The sequence below is a fragment of the Gymnoscopelus braueri genome (genome assembly GCF_963280865.1).
Source record: "Gymnoscopelus braueri genome assembly, chromosome: 18".
NCBI classification, from domain to species: Eukaryota; Metazoa; Chordata; class Actinopteri; order Myctophiformes; family Myctophidae; genus Gymnoscopelus; species Gymnoscopelus braueri.
In genome coordinates this window covers 30,680,822-30,701,105 of record NC_137618.1, presented here as the reverse complement: position 1 = coordinate 30,701,105, position 20,284 = coordinate 30,680,822, and the positions used below count along the sequence as shown (strand labels likewise).

Here is a 20,284-nt window from a genome sequence, read left to right as displayed (position 1 = left end):
CCGTACATGCCCATGTATGTGTACCTGCAAGCACATATCCACACGTGATTAGATGTGGATACAAACATAATATACTCAGACACACACAGCTATATGCCTACCTAAACCCACTCACACATTCATACACCCATAAACAATCGCATTACCCACATCCAAATTCCCTCAAAATCCTCAGACCTCTGTTTGAGGTTATACATTATTCTTTCACTAGGAATACAAGATGTTAGTTCCCTAAACCACAAAGAGGTTGGTGGTGGGAGTTTGTCCTTCCACCTGAGGGCTATACATTTGTTGGCTGTTGCTAAGGCTATTTTCAAGTCTTATTATATTATTTGTGTAGCCTGGCAACAATGATGTGTCGCCTAGGAGAATAAGCCTAGGTTCATGTGGGACAGTTGTTTTTATTATCCTGGACGGTGCCCCCAGAACCCCCCTCCAGTGCCCACCTTGGGCAGTATTGAGATCTGTTGTGGTCTATTCTATGAATTCTCTCTGGAGTGAAATAAACTCTGTGTAGGAGGTTGAACTGAGTCAGAATGTGTTTATTGCTAAAAGAGACGTGTTGTACTTTTTCACACAGTTCAACCCATTCCTCGAAATGGTGGTCTAGATCAGTTTCCCATTTGTTCTTTACCTTAAGCTCCTCCTTTTCCAAGAGGTGGTTAATGCCAGTGTATACTAACCCTTTAATGCTGTTTTTGTTACTCAGTATACTATTAAAAGTTTTTTTTTAATAGATTGAAGGTTTCCCCCTTGTTCTGTTGAAATATAGGGTCTGATTTGTATAAATTTGCAGAAGTGTCTGTTATCAAGATCATATTTAGCTTTAAGATCTTCAAATGGTTTTAAAACCCCACCCGTACAAGTCCCCAAATGTCTTAATACCCTACCTAAACCATATTTGTGTAATTCCATCTCTTAGAGCTTTAGGCAACAGAGGGTGAATAGGAGTAAGATCATACATTGATATACAGTATATATATATATATTTCAGTCTTTCCCGTCTTTTTACGTACTTCAAACCATAGTTTATATGTATGTTTTATGAAAAGGTTCCCTGTTAGTAAATGTAACTGTTTGAATGAGGGGACTGAAGCAAGAGGTAGAGGTAGAGGTAAAGATCGTGTTCTATCTGTAGCTAAACATTTTTACTCTTAGGCCTATGAAATAAAGGCCAATGAAGGCATGGCAGTGAGGCAAACTGGCAATTGAGTGAAATATTCCTGAGGAGGCATTCACACAGCTTTGGAGAAAGAATGACAAGAACAAGTCAACTCTTGATAATTTATTGATTTGTGAAGTGTTATGACAAAGGGTAACTTATAGGGTGCACAAAGATCCAGAACTAATGTATATTGACAGCAGTAGTTATAGGACGCATGCACACACACGCACACACACGCACACGCACACGCACACACACACGCAAACAAACAAACACACGCACACACACACACACACACACACACACACACACACACACACACACACACACACACACACACACACACACACGCACACATGCACACATTACAAAAGCAGTGCTTTTCACAAAGTGAAGTTATGACCCAAACCAACTTTGAAATAAGTCTATGCATTTATAACATTAATGGAAAACATCCACTAAAACATTGTATTTGATATTTCTATTAACGTTACACTGTAGGTTTTCAAGGAGAAGAAATGAAATGTCTCCACCTAGTGGCTGAAACCCGTGGCAACCAGCTCATTGGCAGAACCCTCAAACCTTTGAATTCTGTCAACCCAGTAGGTTACTACTTTCAGAATACATTCAATACAATTATGATTCTTTCATACAAACGCCCCTGACACATGTGATGACTAATGAGAATTATACTCATACATTTTAATCAATTGTTTTGAAGATGATATTTTGTCCACAGTCATTTTAGTAAGGAAGTGTTGACACCTTACAAATAAGATGTAGGCCTATTCAATTGACTCATATACCTGTATTTAACATGTATAGATATACTGCAATTGGCACCCGTGTTTTAAATATTCTGCAACCTGAGAGTTGCACAAGGAAGTGAATTTACTGTTATCATGTTGTCTTAACATTTACAGTCTATGTAAAAAATAAAAAAAGTTTTTTTTTACACTATTCTTTAAGGCACGTTCACTTGATTGTTATAATTCATTGCACATAGTCAGTAAACATCCAGTTCATGGAATGGCAAGATTCACAGTTTATTCCATGTTACTTTTGCTGGGAGGCAAAAAAACATTTGCTTGTGCCATTTAGAGCCACAGTCTGAATAATTATTGCATTGCAGAGATGCATGTCACAATGTCAGTCTAAAACTTCATGACAGTTGAAGGTGGCCTTATTCATCTCTCTCTCTCTCTCTCTCTCTCTCTCTCTCTCTCTCTCTCTCTCTCTCTCTCTCTCTCTCTCTCTCTCTCTCTCTCTCTCTCTCTCTCTCTCTCTCTCTCCCTGCTGATATAGGTTCTTATTGGTGAGTGGTGATATAACTAGACTTCCATATCAAAAACATAATATTGTGCAATTGTCAAATATGACATTTTTTTCTTTCTTTTTTTTACCCTGCTCTGATTTTTCTTTTTCCATCTACAGTTTACGGAACATGTCTTTTATTCAAGCTTGAGTATAGTTTTGTTCATAAAACGCAGGGTTTCATGTTTGTAGGGTACTCTCAGACCCTAGTTTGTTTCACTTTAGGACATTTAGACTCTCCTCTATGGTCGCCGTTCTGTGTTCCATGCCACACCAATATTGCATAGCACCCACATTTGTATAGTTAGCCTGTTCCCACTGACTGATCCCTTCACTCAGATTTAACATTCAGAGCTCGCCCTTGTTTATCTTTACAAACTCTTGTTTATCTTTACAAACTCATCAGCTGCAGTGTTAATTCTCTGCCTAGACAGATCTCTATCTCTCTTCGGATCCAAAGGTTCAACTCTCTCCTTCTCACACCTTCTCAGCCTCTCTCTCGTTGGGGTTCTAGCAAGCCAGGTCATCTGGACGAACACGGCTGCTGCTGCCGCTGGTCTTGCTCAAGCGTCGCTTGTCCTTCAGGAATCCGGAGTGCAGCAAGGATGGCGAGGAGCAGCTGTTGGGCACCTCCGTCGGCACGTGGTTGTAGCTCATCCTCAGGAAGTCTGCCTCATCCTCCATGTGGTCGTGGCTGTGGTGGCGCTCGGTGGCCAGGTTAACGGAGTTCTGTTGGAGTGCCATCCTGTTGTTGAAAGGGTGAGATGCCATGGTCAAGGGGTTCATGGAGGATGGTGATCTGAGGCACTGGCTGAAGTCCGGAGGGGGGGTGCAGGAAGCGGTGTGCCGGGACAGGCTGTCGGGTTCCGGGGCCGTGGACACAGCCACAGCCCTCTGGCTGTCCTTTTGCATGGCCTTTTTGCGTATGCTCTTCCTAGCCCTCCTATAGGCCAGGTGGTAGAGCTCCACCACCGAGAGCAGCAGAGACACCCCGGCCACCACCAGCATGAAAACGATGAAGACGTTCTTCTCTGTGGGTCGTGACATGTAGCAGTTGACGGGGTTGGGGCAGGGCCAGACATTGCAGTGGTACAGCGAAGTGAGGAACACCCCGTAGATCAGGTACTGCACCACAATGAATGTCACCTCCATCACCGTGCGGATCAGGATGCTCAGGATATAAGTCTGTTTCAGCGGCCCCTTCAGGCGAGGGCGGAAGATCGCATCGGATGCTGGCTCGTGCCCGCTCTCCTTCTGCTGCAGATACTCCTTCTCCCCCTTTGCGCATCCCCCCGTCTCCTCCTCCTCCTCCGCCTCCTTCTCCTCCTTCTCCTTCCTCTTGCGCTTCTCCTCGGCGCGCACCGTGTGCATGGCGTGGCCCATGTAGATGAGCGAGGGTGTGGAGACGAAGACGATCTGCAGCACCCAGTAGCGGATGTGGGCGATGGGGAAGGCGCGGTCGTAGCACACGTTGGTGCACCCGGGCTGCTGCGTGTCACACAGGAAGTCGCTCTGCTCGTCACCCCAGGAGGACTCTGCGGCGGTGCCCAGCACCAGGATGCGGAAGATGAAGAGGACGGTGAGCCACACCTTCCCCACCGAGGTGGAGTGTTCCTGGACCTCCTCTAGGAAGTTTCCCAGGAGGCTCCAGTCGCCCATGTCTGTTTTTTTTTCCACTTGGCTCACTGGACTCACGTACACCTGAGACACCGGGACAGGAGGTGGAGGGAGGAGGTGGGGGGTTGGGGGTCGGGGAGGGGTGGTCAAGAGGAAGGAGCGAGAGGAGAGGGGGATCCAGAAAGTGGGGAGGAGAGCAGACGGAAAAGAGAAACATGAGTCATGATAGACAGTCACAGCGGTTGATCAACTGTTGTCGTGGTGATACAGTGACCTGTTTGTGTGGGTGTCTATGTGCGGGTGGCATCGTTGGTGTGTGTATAAATAGCTTCTCTCCCTGTGAATTGCTTGAGGAATGGACACTATGGCATGAGAACAACTCTTTTCCCACGAGAGAGAGAGAGATAGAGAGAGAGAGGAGAGAGAGAGTGAGCTCTGGGTTCATGCAAAAGTAAATAGCGAGGTTGTTTGTATAAATGTATGTTATTTATTCATATCCCTGAAAGCTTCATGCCAAACTATGTGTGACAGTCACAGACAGGGCAATGGGCCATGGGGCAGGTCGAGGCTAGGAGATGCTGTCCTTTTGATGGGATGCTGTGACCTGGACAGGACTGCACAGTCTCCATCTTGCCGACAGCACATGACTGCAGTGGCTAATTGGACAAAAGCCATGACGTCCACTCTTACCACACATTGCCTTCCTATACATAGTAAACACTCAGCTAAATTGATAGGCAGGATTTGACTGCATACAGCCCGTGATTTGGATTGGATCTATTTGATAGACTCTGTCTGGGACCATCAGCTCTGTGTGTGTGTGTGTGTGTGTGTGTGTGTGTGTGTGTGTGTGTGTGTGTGTGTGTGTGTGTGCATATGTGAGAGAGAGTGCGTGCGTGCGTGCACATATGTGCGTGTATCTGTGTGTGTGTGTGCATGCATGCTTTGACCCTTATTGCGAACGCGGAAGGAGGCGCGGCGAAGCCGCGCCTCCGACCAAGTGGAGCTTACTATGTAACTCTGCCTGGGTTGTGTCTCTGTCTCTCTGTGTCTCTGTGTCTCTGTGTGCATATCTCTCTGTCTGTGTCTCTGTGTGCACTAATCCTCAGCCCTGTGTGCAGCCAAGTAAATGTCCAATATAGACGTACCATACATCAAATGAAAGGTCTTTGAAAACTGAACACACCTGTCAAGGTTGCGTTTAAGCCCGCCCCTTCCCCCGGAAGCCACGCCCCGGAGAAGGCTCCTAAAAACTCCCCATTGAAACCCCATGTTAAATGAAAAGTGCCCGAATCGCTCCGAAACTTTTTCTACCCCCCCTAAGTGGGGGTCTACGAACAAATACTTCGGGCTCGGATTTTGGCTCCGCCCCCCGGAAGTGGGTGAAACAGGCACTTCAAACACTTTGTTGAATTGTTCAAAAACATTCAAAGTTTTTTTTTTGTGAATTTGTATTTTTCTAAGATGCTCCTTTTAACGCAGATTTTTTTTCTATTTTTTATATATTTTTTTATTGGTTACTTTTTTTTAGATGATTTCTTTTCATTATTATTTTTTTTTTTTGGCGTTCGCTTCCCGCGTTCGCGCGTCTTACTTGTATTAGTGAGAGTTTGGGTTTCACCCAAACATGACAGCCTGATGTGTCTCAGCAACAAATGACCCTACAAGGCAGCTGGCCACACGGCTTTATGGGTCTCATAAATGACCCCATCATCGAAGGGTTAAACAAACCCATCCGAGTTCAAAATAGAGACCATGAGACACAGACCTCCATCCATGTATGCCCACCTGCTGTTAGCTTTTACTACGCAATTAGTGACCAAAGACAGACGATGACAACAGTCTTTTGCCTGACAGCTTTTTCCAGCACGTCACACATCTGAATTTACTGCTGCTACTTGGCAAGGTTATAGCAAATGATCTTCTTGTGTATTAAAAAAGGAAGCTATCCACATTATGTACACCATCAGTTAAGTTAATGCAGTATAGAGAATATTTGTGGACAGGAGTGTGTGTGTGTGTGTGTGTGTGTGTGTGTGTGTGTGTGTGTGTGTGTGTGTGTGTGTGTGTGTGTGTGTGTGTGTGTGTGTGTGTGTGTGTGTGTGTGTGTGTGTGTGTGTGTGTGTGTGTGTGTGTGTGTGTGTGTGTGTGTGTGTGTGTGTGTGTGTGTGTGTGTGTCAATAAAATCAATAAAAGGGTGTATAGGCCTACTTATAGGGTGCAACACATCGCACAAAGATCCAGAACTAATGTATATTGACAGCAGTAGTTATAGGACGCATGCACACACACACACACACACACACACACACACACACACACACACACACACACACACACACACACACATATTTTATATATGTATATATATATATATATATATATTACAAGTAAGACGCGGGAAGCGAACGCCAAAAAAAAAAAATAATAATGAAAAGAAATCATCTAAAAAAAAGTAACCAATAAAAAAATATATAAAAAATAGAAAAAAAATCTGCGTTAAAAGGAGCATCTTAGAAAAATACAAATTCACAAAAAAAAAACTTTGAATGTTTTTGAACAATTCAACAAAGTGTTTTGAAGTGCCTGTTTCACCCACTTCCGGGGGGCGGAGCCAAAATCCGAGCCCGAAGTATTTGTTCGTAGACCCCCACTTAGGGGGGGTAGAAAAAGTTTCGGAGCGATTCGGGCACTTTTCATTTAACATGGGGTTTCAATGGGGAGTTTTTAGGAGCCTTCTCCGGGGCGTGGCTTCCGGGGGAAGGGGCGGGCTTAAACGCAACCTTGACAGGTGTGTTCAGTTTTCAAAGACCTTTCATTTGATGTATGGTACGTCTATATTGGACATTTACTTGGCTGCACACAGGGCTGAGGATTAGTGCACACAGAGACACAGACAGAGAGATATGCACACAGAGACACAGAGACACAGACATATATATATATATATATATATATATATATATATATACACACACACACACGTACAGTGTAGAATTTATATTATATGTGTGCAGTGTATATTTTATATACACACACACATACAGATAAACCCTCAGGACTTTACAGTGTACATATACATGTTATATTATCTTACCATCCCACTTCTTTCTGAGTGTAATCCACAAGCTGCTGTGCTTTCTCAGTTGTCATTGTCATTTCCCTGCGGAAGTCATTTTCTTCTATATATTCTGCTGCATAGTGCTTGGCAATGCCTGGCTGATGATGACTCTGGTTCTTATCTGCCTCTCGTCACCCCCCACTGTGAAATGGCCATGATTATGACTTGGAAGTACATGTTTCTCTCTCTCTCTCTCTCTCTCGCTCTCTCTCTCTCTCTCTCTCTCTCTCTCTCTCTCTCTCTCTCTCCTCTCTGAGGGACCCCAGGCTTTGTGTCCTTTAAGGCAACTCCGCACCAAACAGACTCGTCCAGACTATTGCAGACTACTCCAGACTGCAACAGACTGGTATTCGGTTGGCAAAAGTTACCATTTAAGTCTGTCAGCCGACTGGCCATTCATGTGCTAATTTGACTTTTAGCGTGCCAGCGTTGCCAGGTCTGCTTATTATAAGCGACTTTGGGCTTGTTTCCCTGCAAAGCCACTTAGGGATGTTCCCAGCGTTTTTTCTTCACTGACGTGCAGTGGTGTAAGTAACTAGTACATTTACTCAAGTACTGTACTTAAGTACAATTTTGAGGTACTTTTACTTTACTGGAGTATTTCCAATTGTCTATACTTGTACTCCACAACAATTATTTGAAATGTTTAGTTACTAGTTACTTTGCAGATATAAATCATTATGAAACATACATTAACCACTTTAGCCCTATTTTATACCTATAAGCTATTTGAAAATAGCAGATCTACAAGCTCACAACGTGTTGCGATGCACGCGTTCTGAGCTTGTAGATCTGCTATTTTCAAACATTTTTGTACTTTTACTTTTGGTACTTTAAGTACATTTTTATACCAATACTTTAGTACTTTTACTCAAGTAAATGTTGAATTCTGGACTTTTACTTGTAACAGACTCAGAGTACATCTATTGCATTCAAGCCTGGAATTTCGTCATTTTAGGGGCAAGGCCACTTGGCCTTTGGTGTTGTAATTTTTTGGAGGGCACAAAGGCCCTGCCCGGTCTTCCTGCCAGGGCAGGAAGGCCATCCAAAAAAATAATAATGATTTTTAAGTCCAAAAATGATTTTTAAGTCCACGGAAATAATGCATTTAACTTGAAGGTTAAGGATCATTGTATTTTAATATATTATAAGAATAGTATAACTATCTGTGAAATATAACCCATTTATTTCACAAAATAATGTGTTGGCAAATGACCAATATTTAGTTATATAGGTCTCAATATGTCACATTCAGCCCTGGACTTCACTGACTGAAGTAGGGGTCACATTAATCACATTAGATTCACAGAATGTATTTTACCCACAAGTTATTTTCATTCAAATGAAATGTGAATGAACTTGCACTAATAATGACTTTAGTTGATTTTTCACTCTTTAAAATATAGTATTTCTTAATTATTAATAATTACAGCTTGTAGATTGGCTATTTTCACGATTTTAAATTGTTTTTAAATAATAATAAAAAAGGAACATACAAGATTTCCACCCGACAGCCATAATATAATAGCCAATATATGGTTCTGTATCAGTATATGAGTCCGTTTTTGCGGATTTCATTCTAATTGGCTACTATGCCTGCATATGAATTTCATGAGCCTGGGTAGGTCACCCGGGTCTCACCCGGGTCTCACCCGGGTCTCTATCTCCAAGCCAGGCCGGCCTGGCTTGGAGATATGCCCTGTAGCGCACACTCCGCCAGTGGTGTAAAGTAACTAAGTACATTTACTCAAGTACTGTACTTAAGTACACTTTTGAGGATTTTTTACTTTACTGGAGTATTTCTAATTTTCAGTACTTTTACTTCTACTCCATACATCTCTGAGGAAAATATTCTACTTTTACTCCACTACAATTATTTGAAAACTTTAGTTATTAGTTACTTTGCAGATATAAATTATTACATTATAAAACATACAGTAACCACTTTAGCTCTATTTTATACCTAGGCTATTTGAAAATAGCCGATCTACAAGCTCACAACGCGTCGCGAAGCGACGCGTTGTGAGCTTGTAGATCTGCTATTTTCAAACATTTGAGTACTTTTACTTTTGGTACTTTAAGTACATTTTGATACCAATACTTTTGTACTTTCACTCAAGTACATTTTTAATTCGGGACTTTTACTTGTAACGGAGTACTTCTACATTGCAGTATTGATACTTTTACTTAAGTAAAACATTTGAGTACTTTTTCCACCACTGCGCTCCACACAGCAGCAGCAGGTGAAAGCAATTCACTTAAACGAGGGTTGTGTTGCGCACCAAAACTGCGCAAAACTAGGTCAAATCAATCAATCTCTCTCTCTCTCTCTGGGAGCAACAACGAGAAACAGTGAATGTAGGTTTTCATAGACATGGTCGCTTGTTTCTCTCACATAATCTGGCAACACCGACAGCCCTTTGTTGTCACTGCCACTGCTCTGCCAGTCGGCTAAAAAGCTGAACATGTTCGGTCGGCTCTGGGTCGGCCGAAAAGGTCCCGACGGACCCCTAACCGACTGGCCGACGGACCCCTAACCGACTGGCCGACGCTTCCCGAAGCCAAATCGGCCCAAAGTCGGGCCGATTTGGATTGGTCTGGAGCCAGCTTTAGGGACACACCCTCAAGACCTGTGAAACAGCATTTCTGCCTCCTCCAGCTTAAAAACAACAAAAACACAACAAATCTAAGACATTCCACAAATGCTTGTTTAAACAGTAATGTTTGTAAGTGGTTCTTAAACATTTCCACAGAGGCTGACCTTTTTTAGTCCCAGCTCTCAAGACCTGTGGAATGGCATTCCATACCTTTTGGTTTTTGACCTTTCTACCTTTTCCTACACGCACACACACACACACACACACACACACACACACACACACACACACACACACACACACACACACACACACACACACACACACACACACACACACACACACACACACACACACACGTGGCGCACACAACCTTATCAGCTTGGTACCAGGCAGAATCTTTAAATACACACTCCAAGGATTATGAGAAAATTGTTGGCAAGAAAACAAGTATTTAGTAAAAAGACAAATGTAGATGAGATGTAATCTGAACATTGTTAGCTCAGTTTCTTTAATTTTTGCCCTAAAATGGAGTCAAGATATGCTTAATAATATTATTTTAATTAAAGGGATATTTCACTTTCAAAAAAACTTTTGGTCATTTTATCATCTACTCAGGCCTTTGTGAGCCCCCCAGACAGTTTTTAAGTTGCTTGATTCAGTATTTAGATATTTGATATTCATTTTATCAGACACGCCCCCTTCCTATACAAACCCATTGTAACTTCAAACTAAATTTTAACCATGTTAGATTCATCTAAAACACCCGTCCTTCGTTCTGGTGACTCACCCTGCCCTCCTAATGCGTGAGGGGGTTTTTCCGAATATTTTTTTCATTTATTTCATTTTATTTTTTTATTGCATTTTATTTTTTTCATTTCCTAAAACAATATTAAAAATAAATAAAAAACACGGCCCCCTCGCGTATTAGGGGGGCGGTATGAGTCACCAGAACCAAGGACGGGTGTTTTTGATGAATCTAACATGGTTAAAATGGAGTTTGAAGTTACAATGGGTTTGTATAGGAAGGGGGCGTGTCTGATAACATTTATATCAAATATCTAAATACTGAATGGAGCAACTTAAAAACTGTCCGGGGGGCTCACAAAGGCCTGAGTAGACGATAAAATGACAAAAAAAATGTTGAAAGTGAAATATCCCTTTAATTCCTCAAGTCCAAATTGTATGGAATATGTGTTTGTTTGTATGTCGTATACTTCCAGATATTTGCTATATTTCCCTTTTTGGGTGTAACATAGGGTTAAAAATTAACCCTGTGGGACATTATTTCAGTCTGGTACATGGCATGCAGTTGGTAAGAACTATTTAGTAAAAACAGAAATATATGATATGAACATTTTCAGCTCAGTTTTTTTTGGTGCTGTTTTTGTCCTTTAGCCTAATAGAGTCAAGATATGCTTGAATCTTAATAATACCAATTTTAATGAATTCCAAATTGTACGGAAATTGTGTTAATTTGTATGTTGTATACTTCCAAATATTTGCTATCTTTCCCTTTTTGGGTTTGGGTAGGATAAGTGTTAACATAGGGTTAAAAAATGAACCAGTGGGACATTATTTCAGTCTGGTACATGGCAGAATCTTAAAAACCACACTTCAAGGATTAAGAGAAAGTATTTAGTAAAAACTGAAATATATATGTGATTATTTCGGCTCAGTTTTTTTTTTGTGCTGTTTTTGCCCTGTAGCCTACAAGAGTCAAGATGTGCTTGAATCTTAATAATAACCACTTTAATTAATTCCTTGTGTCCAAATTGTATGGGATTTCTTTATTTATTTGTCTCTGGTTGTGTCCTTCAAAAGTTGTGGTATTTTCTATTTCTTCCATTTTCAGGTTTGGGTTATGTGTAGTAAAGGGTTAAAAATGAAGCCCATGGGACATTATTTCAGACCTGGCAGATTCTTAAAATACACACTTCAGGATGAAGAAGAAGAAAAAACAAGTGGTGGAAAAAAAATCAACCCTATGTGCGTGGACCCCACTTTCCATCTAGAGTCTAGTAGTAAAACTACGTCAAATCTTTACTTAGGTACAGTACTTGAGTAAATGTAATTAGTTACTTTACACCACTGTTCTATAAATGTAATTATTTAACCACCCACACACAGGTATTGTTTAACTTCAAATTGAATTATTCTACTTAAAATGGTTTATAATAATAATAATAATAATAATAATAATAATAATAATAAGGGTAATAATAATAATAATAATAATTATAATAATTATTATTATTATTATTATTATTGTTACAAATTGCATTGTTTGTTTTCTGAGACAAGACAACAGATTGAAAAACAATGCTGTATAACTGAATGCGTGTGAGCGAGCATGTGCGTCCGCAACTGGTTCCTGCCCACATCAAGTCACCATTTGACCAATCTTGCCCGGACACCAAAATGAGTTTGACACCCCTGATCTAGACTATGTATGACACTATTTAAAGGCTTTATTTTAACTGTGGCGAAAGAAAAAAAACACACCATGAGAACCCATGAGAAAGGAAATGTTCAACCTCTGTCCACGCCGTGCCACACTGACACTTAACACAAGAAGGTTTTTGAAACAACGCTCTTTGTTCCATCTACTAGTGAGTTTAAGAGTTAGCCTGTTTATGTCATTAGTTCATGATTGTGCCATTGGGCTGTCCATGGAAGGCACCCTATGTACAATACCGACTCAGGCAACTCACTCACAGCCTTCACCATGAAAGGCAGGCTTAGGGCCAGGGCAAAGGAAGGGAGTAAGGTTATCACAATAGCAGGAGGTGAACATGACTGAAACAGCCTTGCTCTTATCAGTGAATACTGACAACAGGCTTTCCTCACCTGTTTATGTCCAGCCTGACCCAGCAAGTACAATATCCCATGTTGGGCTTAAGTTTCATAATATATACTGTGTGTATATGTTACAGGACGATTGAATAACCAGGACGATTGAAGAAGGAGCGCTTGTTTTCAGGCAATTCTGTAAAACCAACGCTAGAGGGCAATGCAAGCCAGACTAGAGGGAGTGTGTGTGTGTGTGTGTGTGTGTGTGTGTGTGTGTGTGTGTGTGTGTGCGTGCGCGTTTGTGCGCACGCGCACACGCACACGCACACGCATGCACACACATGCGCGCGCGCATGCACGCGCCCGCGCACACACGCATTGTTTTAGTTTCTCCCTGAGACACACACACACACACACACACACACACACACACACACACACAGTGATCCATGAAAATAACTATTCTGTCCCTATCGGTTTACAACTCGGACGGCGCTGTGTCGACTATCAGAGCATCGGCCGGTCAGCGCGGGCACTCGCGCCTCCTCGGCCTCAAGCTCTGCTGAGTCGGCGCGCCTCCGTCATGGACAATAACTATTATCACGTGCGTGTGAACGCGTGTTCAGCATTCCCCTAGCGTAGCTTCCTGGTTGCTACGTGGGGGGGAACAACAACAGACAGGTCCGCGTCGCATCAAAGCCCCGCCTCGCCCCGAAGCCCCGTGCCTAAAAACGAGCGCTCTGTCTTCAATCGTCCTGGTTATTCAATCGTCCTGTGACATATATATCTCAGATGCAAATGTCACTATTCCGGGAAATATAAATAAACTAGAGGTTCGGGATGCTACGCGGCCCTACGCTGCACCGCCGATCCGACCGATATGCCCATATATGGAGATCCCTGATGTCATCAGTATATGCTCACACACACACACACACACACACACACACACACACACACACACACACACACACACACACACACACACACACACACACACACACACACAGTGGCAATGGTGGGAATCTTTTGTAGTCCTAGAGAGGCAGACAGAATGGAATCTGAACCGGTTGGGGTGAACCTGCAGTCTCTGTCTCCTCCTTCAACTTCCCTTTCCCTGCTCTCAGAGGAAGCAATTTCAAACAATATGATTTCCGAAGGACAAGAGGGAGCAGCTGTATTAAAAGGAACTCTGCCTTTATAGAACTGCAGGCTCATGCTCTGAGCTCTGAGCTAGAAATCAAAGTGACATAACAAAAGTGCATTGTTGTGCAGCTGAATAATATGGGGAGATTTTATTTGAGGAGAGAGAGAGAGAGAGAGAGAGAGAGAGAGAGAGAGAGAGAGAGAGAGAGAGAGAGAGAGAGAGAGAGAGAGAGAGAGAGAGAGAGAGAGAGAGAGAGAGAGAGAGAGAGAGAGAGAGAGAGAGAGAGAGAGAGAGAGAGAGAGAGAGAGAGAGAGAGAGAGAGAGAGAGAGAGAGAGAGAGAGACCCCCATTCCACAGTGGAGGAGTTCCAGTGAAGTGTAAAGGCCTATCCACAAGTTTCCTAAAGCGTTGTGTGGGCATCACTTCCTGTCGATTTGACCAGGTATCAGGGATCAAATCGACAGGAAGTGATGCCCACAACGCCCTAGGAAACGTGTGGATACTGTACATGCTTCTTCCAACGTCCAAACATTGTTCAGAAAGGGAGGTGTTATAACTAGAAATTGACGTCATTCTGAACTTCTGATGGGCGGTCTCAAAACCATTTTATCAGAACTCGTGCACCCCCAGATGTCCTGACTCTCCGAACTATAGTTCGGAAAGCCATGTCCGAACCAGAAGTTTTTCCGACGTTGGAAGGAGCATGTACTGGCCTTAGCTGCTGTAACTGCACATTATACCATAGTAGTCCATGTTACCTGGGCTCCTAGTGGTTCTCTGGAAGATGGGTAATAACCAGGGATTTACTGTGATACTCTGTACCCCACACTGAGCTCTCTGGTTTGCCTGTGCACCATCATGGCTGTCACATTTGTTTATAATATCTGTGGCAAAGTAATGGACAACCTGATTATGAGACGAATCAGAACTGAGGGCTGCACAAATAGGGCATTGCACAGCACTGAATTATTTCCCTGTGACATTGATCACAGTACAGGAATGGTGCGTGTGTTGCTTCATGTTAGGCTTGATGAAGTATTGGAGAGTTTTTATGGTACCCTGGAGAGAAACGCTTACTATGTTTATGGGGGGTTGAGTTGAGCTGAGAGACGAATTGAAGAGAGGAACTGACGTCTTTGCTCTGAGTGCCATACTAAACCCTGTGCGCCTGTAAGAGTGGGATACGTACAATTTGACAGTCATTACTGGGAATGGACTTCAACCGAATCTGCATGCACAGACATCGATATGTCCTGGTCTGAACAGAAGCCAGACCACTGACAAATTTAGGGTGAAGACAGGCAGACAATATGGCAACTAAACAGCATTCCAGTGTTCCTAGTCTATGACTGGCATCCAGTAATTTGCCCCGAAGCGGAGCTACGAGAATGAATACTGTGAGTTCTCTCTGGGCAGCAAAACAACAATCTGATGCCATGCCTGGCTGTACTCACTACACGGCCTTCCAGGTAGTGCCTTAGATAGGACAGCGTACCTGGATAGAGATTAATTGTTTTTGGGTTGTCTGTCCGTCAGTCTATATCTGTCAGCCCATCCGTCCGTTTATCCGTTCCAACCTTGTAAACACGAAATCTCGAGGACATGGCTGCAGTGTTAATCTTGGAGAAAAAATTAATTCTCTGCGGCAGACAGCCGTGGCTGGAGGCATTATGTTTTTGGAGTGCCCGTGTGTTCGTCCGTCCGTCCTTCCATCTCTCTGTGTCTATACATACTCTACGTTCTGTCTGTCCATCCATCCCAACCTCGAGTCGTGAACATGGTATCTCAGGATTCAGGAACACCTTGAGGGAATTTCATGACATTTGACGCAAATGTCCACTTGGACTGAATGATGAACTGTTTAGAAGGTCAAAGGTCAAGGTTACTGTGTGACCTCACATGTTCATTAAATTCCTTCAAAGTCTTCACCAAATATACTATGAGTCTGGGCAGACACTGATGTAAACTGCAACTGCTTGGTGGAGGCACACGACTGCAAAGCCGTATTTCTAGTTTCTTAACCAAACATACTTCACACATGTAGGCGTCGCAATGTGCAATCTTAGTTCATCACAACAACACAGCATAGTGAGGACTCTTTCTATTGTAGTTAATCACAGTTAATATTATAATACAAACAACCATGATGAATAAATGTTTATTTTGTTGTTTGTTTGATGAATGGTGGTTATCTTACCAGACATTGTCAATTTACGACCATCACCTATACTGTACTATCAGCTTAGCCCCTTAGCAGGGACAACAGGGGGCAGAGTTGAATTAAACATCCACTGTCTCTCCTTGATATACACTCATCTCAGCACTCAGCCATGTTTGACATACTGCACCGTCCCTATCCCCATAGAGGGCTACGATGTACTGCTTGCAAACACATGTTCACTTATGTGGTGCCTGGTGCGCATACATCTTTGCTATAGGCCCCCTCTGATGGAGCCATGTTTAGACACCCACAGATCAAGAAGTGTATACATGACATTGTGCTGTTAGTAGTGCCAAATCATTATGTATCTCTGAGAGGTTTGGTTGAGTTAGGGCTAAACAATCTGGCAAGTGAGGCAGATATTCCAGTAGTCTCAGATTGAGGTCACAGTATTTTACCTTGAAAGCATTATCTGCACAACACATCGGTAGAGCATGTCATTACATGGGATGTACGGGAAACATTGAGTCACCCATCATTTAGAGGAGTGTATATCTACTTGACAAATCATGGATGGCCAAATTTGGACTGCAGGCCCCATGTTTGTGTTTCCCTGCATTTGATTTTAAAAAAATACCACTAAGGGGCGAAGTTGTCATGTGGGCCTCACAGGATTCTGAAGGCAGGCCACCAAAAATGGTGTTTTTTGACCCTCTGAATTGTTCCAGGCTGATAAAAGCTCCTAAATTTGGATTACACTACTGCAGTGTAGTTAAATATCTTAGATTAGTGATTTTGGGGCAGCCTCCTGAGGGCTGAGGTGGAAGCACCAGCAGAACCAGTTCTCCACCACACCGCATTCTAAACCGTAGTGGAAAGGGCACATGAACAGTCAGCGCTAAGACTCTGTTATTTAAAAAATAATGATTAATTAATAATGTAACTTTTTGTCCCTCAATGCCCAAGCACACACACACACACGCACACGCACGCACGCACGCACGCACGCACGCACGCACGCACGCACGCACGCACGCACGCACGCACGCACGCACGCACGCACGCACGCACGCACGCACGCACGCACGCACGCACACACACACACACACACACACACACACACACACACACACACACACACACACACACACACACACACACACACACACACACACACACACACACTCACACAACCTGCCTCTTGTCTGAACGACAACTTACCCTCACAAACCAAAAAGGCAATTTATATTCGTATGACCATGTCACTCACGCTGAAAATAACTGATTTTCTACTGAAAAATAACTGATTTCCAATTGAGGAATTATTGATTTTCATCTAAAAATGTTACGCATCACATCACGTTTTTCAGTTATCCTTGACTTGGGACACGGTCATACAGGAAAGTATAAATTAGGAGTTGTAATGCTGAAATATAGCGATTAAAGGGAAGATCTTCCTCAGATAACTTTTCGCGAATCCAAGGCATATGCCGCTTGAAGTTGAACTTGCACACGTGCTCAATACCCAGTATTTTTAAACGTGCACATGCAGCAACTGTTCAGATGTCAGGGCAAATATGAGGGACTCTAGTATCATTACCCCCGTGGGTGCTAGGCACTGAGATCAAGGATGAGCAGGATTAAGTATAGCTGTTATAGGGGGGTAGGGGGCCCAGGGGTAAACTCAGGATAGCAACATCTCTGGGCAGGGCTGTCGTTGGGATGGTGGCGAATATACTTCCCAAACACACAAAGACCGGGGTCACCTGTCACCCGACCACCAGGGCACCACTTATAGCCCAATGGTGGATCCGGGCTGGCACACATCAGTCACACCGGCCGGAGCGAGCGAACTGATCTGCTGCCTGCTACCTTACATGGCTGTCTGGATGTTCATCTGCCCACTATTGTACACAGACCCACAGTCCTGTTATGAGCTATTGTTTAACTGCATGGCATTTAACTGGAGCCCTGCAGCCAGGCAACTGCCAGGTGTGTTCACCACAGAGGGAACATTTCTGTCAAATACATTTCAGATTGCAATCCTTGATTCGTTGCTATTTCCGGGGTGGAAACTGGATCGTATTCGTGTTATTATCTTGGCCTAAGCATTTTTCACATGTCAACTTTGTTATAATACATTTAAAAAGGCTCTGAGTTTTTTTGTGAGAAATTCACACAACTATGTACTACATAAATAGGCCTACATACCTTGGAAATATTAAAGGAAATGAGTTCAGAACAATGAAATTAATGAAATAATTTACACAAAACTCAATATCCTATTTTTAAAATAAAGTGTTGCTTCAGGAAAAAACTTGAATACACTAAAATAGAAATGATGAACACAGATTCGCAGTCATTCACATTTGAATAACTCTGTGTGTTTTTAATATTAATATTATTATTATTATTATTATTATTATTATTATTATTATTATTATTATTTGGGTGATATTTGGACAGACATGGGAAAATGAGGAGATCTACAGTATGATGGCATGATGGCATACATTGGCAATTGAGTCCATGCAATCCCGGGTTCATGTTATCAGCATTCATTCTTATTTCAACCTTAAAAACACAGTGCTTAATTTAAACCTAAACCCTAAACCCTAAACCTAAACCTAAACCTAAACCTAAACCTAAACCTAAACCTAAAACCTAAACCCTAAACCTAAACCCTATACCTTGCTGTACGTCAAATAGCAAATATAGCAGATGGACAAGCTCACAACATGTCACGTTGCAACGCGGTGTGACCTTATCTGCTCTTTTCGCTATATTCCTCAATTCTTCGCCCATTATGATAGGCTCAGAATAGGGACATTGGGTTAAAGTGGTTAATAATACACTCTAGTTCTGCCATTAGTTTATGAAACAGGTAAAGAGAAAGAGAAGGAAGAGAGAGAGAGAACGGGGAGAATGTGGTGACAGCTGTACCTGCTAGGGACAAAGGAGACACTGACACACACCAGGCCTCCTATAATCAATCTGCTCAAGCTCCAAAGAGACATCATCTTTCTCACACAGACTTCATTGCACTACACTCCAACACTTTTCACTGTCACCGTATATCTGCTGCTGCTGAGGCTTTTTGCATGCCCACAGCACAAGTAGAAGTTATTACATTTGCCTAGTTACCTGCAATTAAACTAGCAAGAGACATTAGAATAAAAGTCACACTGGAAAAAAATTAATTGTCATTTAGTTTTAGTGTATAACATAATTTCAAGAAATGTATCTGTGGTGGAACGACAAGACTTTTAATTAAATATGTCAACACGGTATTCTTGCCTTTAAAAATGGTAACAACCTGACAGATTTGAGGTGTCCCCCTAGAGGAGTATTTGTCTGATTACCTGTTCTGGGCGATGTATACCCGAGAAGACTGGTCTGGTCGATCAAAGCATTGTTCCTTCCCTCACGTCAATGGACAGTTGAGTGGTGATAATGTAGTTGAGCCACTCTAAAGACCAATAGACCTTGTGTAGTGTCAGATGGTGATGGAGCTCTTCAGAGAGATCTCAACAGTTGCCCTGCATCTGAGCTTTGTCTCGTCCCAGGACCAAGTGTTGTTCTGTACATGGGGCATGAGAAGAAAAGCGGGGGCATCACGAGAGAGCTAGCCACCCCCCCCCCCCCCCCCCACCACACACACACACCCCCCCGCCCTCCCTTTCTCCTCTCTCCTCCCCACCCTCCCCTCTCCTTACATCCCTGGCACTCTAGTTTCGCTGGGAAGAATTCTTCAGCAACAAGAAGGGAAGTGGAATTGTTTTCAGGGATCAATGGCAATTCCGCTCTGAGTAAACTTTCAGAGTGCTTTTATTTACTCCTTGTTCCACGTCTTTACTATCTACAGTTCGTACTGTGACAGAGTATAGGCAGAGTGGACTTTATGGTGTTGGAAAGCTTTGTTATTGAACTATATTGTCAGCTGCTAGTACTGTTATTGTAGATTTCTATGTTTCTATGTTTGGTCAGTGGCCAAATACATGTAATTTTGGGTATGATGGTTTTACCCATCAAAATATGTTGTTCCAGGGACCCCCAGAAGCAAATATTTGAGTTAAAAAAAAAAAAAAAAAATTATTTGCACAAATGTTCAAGATTTTTTTTTAAATAGCAGATCTACAAGCTCGTCGCGCGGCACTTGTATATCTGCTATTTTTGAATAGCTTAAGTATAAAATAATGGTTATAGCTCAAATCTAAAATCACACAGATGCGTTCCCGGATTGAATGGGTTAAAGAATATTTCATCTAATCAGCACGCTGACAAATGCAACTTGTCCCAGGAGGACCAAGAGGTAGTTTGGTTGTGATGGAACTACCTACCTCGCACACAGGCTTGCCCCTCTCTGGCT

The 20,284-nt window shown here is 42.7% G+C and overlaps 1 protein-coding gene across 1 annotated transcript; it reads right to left on the bottom strand.

Moving 5' to 3' along the window:
* Positions 1–1,329: 1,329 nt before the first annotated feature.
* gja5a (gap junction protein, alpha 5a) lies at positions 1,330–19,491 on the bottom strand. The gene is given in 4 exon segments (XM_080412528.1): positions 1,330–3,764; positions 3,766–3,794; positions 3,797–4,180; positions 19,278–19,491. Coding segments are annotated over 3 exon segments (1,146 nt in total). The 5' UTR covers positions 4,139–4,180; positions 19,278–19,491; the 3' UTR covers positions 1,330–2,989.
* Between the last annotated feature and the right edge of the window lie 793 nt (positions 19,492–20,284).